Below are 2077 nucleotides of genomic sequence, written 5' to 3' on the forward strand. Positions count from 1 at the left end.
CGGAGGCCAGGCGCCCCCACGCGGTACCCACGGCACCCACGCGCTTACCAGGGCCTGCCATTCTTGCCGACCCTGGTCAGCGGAGTAGGCCTGAACAGTCGCCTGCGGTCAGCCATCGTCGCGCTCTGCTTCGCGGTGACCGCTGAGCCCTTGGCGTTAGCGTCGTCTGGTTCTGGGGTCGCTAGGAGACCGCACAATAGCTACGCGGGGTTCGGATTCCAGAGGCGGGAGCTGCAGGGCGCCCCTCCCCCTCCCCTCGAAGCCGCTTCTCCCGAATCAGGGGCCTGCACGCTCCACCCAGGCCCCTCCCCTCCCCTCCCCAGCACCCTGGGGGTGTCCGAGGCCGGAGTGTGGGGGGCCGCGTCGAGGGAAGGGAGAGGACCAGGTCCTTGATTTCATTATGTTTTAACCTGTTGGGAAGGCGTTTTCATCTTCCCACTGAAATTTACTGTAAGCTGGGCCAGGTCTATTTTGCTCACTACCTTTTCAAAAAATGTTTCTTGAAGGAAAGAAAAGAAGAAGGCAGCTGGAGAGAGAGCAAGAGAGACCGGACAGAGAGGGAAAGAAATAGACCCATGTCTCATGGTGAGAAGGCCTTTTAGCCTGAAATGCTTTCCAGAGGCCGTGGAACTGCCCGGGCGCGCAGCCTCTGCCATGGTGGGCTGCGCACGGCTTCGTCACCAGCCGATTTCCCGACTCCACTCCAGCCCATGTGTTACCTGATTCTTTGGCCTTGACCCACTTCCAGCTGTGAGTTACCCTATCAGTTGGCCCTGGTAGGCAGATGGCCATGTACATATGGGTTGCATGAGTATCCTTTGGTTTTGCTCATTTCTCTTACTACTTCTGGGGTGTTTCTGATTTAAACATCAAGCATTGCTTCCAGAGAAAATAGCAGCAAAGCATTCTCCTGTCTCAAAATTATTGCAGCCATTAAAATTTAATGGTGAAATCGTGTCTGTTATGGGAGAATAATTTTTGTAGTCATTTAAAGATGTTTTCTGATTTTCAGACTATTTGGCAATAAATTAGTTCCACCTTTGGGAAGCCATCGACTATCTGGATCAGTGGTTCCCAACCTTGGCTGCACATTAGAATCACCTGGGAATCTTTTTAAAATCCTGATTTCTGGGCCTCATCCTCCGGAAATTCTGTTTCTTTGTTACTGATGTTATGGCCCCACCCCATAACAAAGAAACAGAATTTCCAGAGGATGAGGCCCAGAAATCAGGATTTTAAAAAGATTCCCAGGTGATTCTAATGTGCAGCCAAGGTTGGGAACCACTGATCTGGATAGTATTAAAGGTGTCCTGAGTGGTATTAGTTCCAGTAGCTTCACCTGTGTGTGTTTAGCTGCCTTCTCTGCACACAATGGAGAGGCCTGGAGTCCCACTGCCTCAGGTGAATCCTCGCTCTGCCACTTAATAATGATACACTCTTGGGCACGGTTACTTAAACGTTTATAAGCTTCATTGATTTCTTACTATGAAAGTGGGAGAAATAATAGTTATTGGGGGATTCAATGAGATAATAAATGTAAAGCACTTAAAACAGTGCTGGCAATACAGAATCCCTCAATAACTGCTGAGGACTATTATAATCTCAGCTGCGAACTGGGGCTAGGTGTATTTGCCCTGCCTACTTTATAGAGTTGTAGGAGTCAGTTCATGGAAAAAGTTACAAATGTAATCATTATAAGGAGCCGTTGACTTGTTTTTATTGTTTGATAATATCTTTGATATAGTTTGATTGATTGCAAATTCAAGCTTCATTACTTTGAGGAAGTAGGATTTCTCCAAAAGACTGAGGGTAAGAATCATGTCCATCTTGCTCCTAGTACTGTGCCTGGCACACAGTAGGTACTCATTCAACAACTCTTGTCTGTTATGACCATGCTAGGCACTGGGGATGCTAGGCAATGGAGAATTAACAGACTTGGTTCTTGTCACCTTGGTACTCAGTTTCTAGTGTTTGTTGCATGAATTAAGAAGAGCACACCTATTTTCATGACTTTTGCTTCTCACAGGATATTTGCTCTGTGTAGTAATTTTGTCTCCATATCTGGTAGGAGACAGCT

General features: G+C 47.6%; 1 protein-coding gene across 1 annotated transcript in view; it reads right to left on the reverse strand.

Annotated features, from left to right (window-relative positions):
- Nucleotides 1-282, reverse strand: part of FAM47E (family with sequence similarity 47 member E) — a 29441-nt gene extending 29159 nt beyond the window's left edge. The window contains exon 1 of the mRNA XM_006754543.2: nucleotides 49-282. Within this exon, the coding sequence (XP_006754606.2) occupies nucleotides 49-116 (68 nt within the window). The 5' untranslated portion in view covers nucleotides 117-282. The remainder of the gene's footprint in view (nucleotides 1-48) is intronic.
- Between the last annotated feature and the right edge of the window lie 1795 nt (nucleotides 283-2077).

The sequence above is a fragment of the Myotis davidii genome, unplaced genomic scaffold (assembly GCF_000327345.1).
Source record: "Myotis davidii unplaced genomic scaffold, ASM32734v1 scaffold892, whole genome shotgun sequence".
NCBI lineage: Eukaryota > Metazoa > Chordata > Mammalia > Chiroptera > Vespertilionidae > Myotis > Myotis davidii.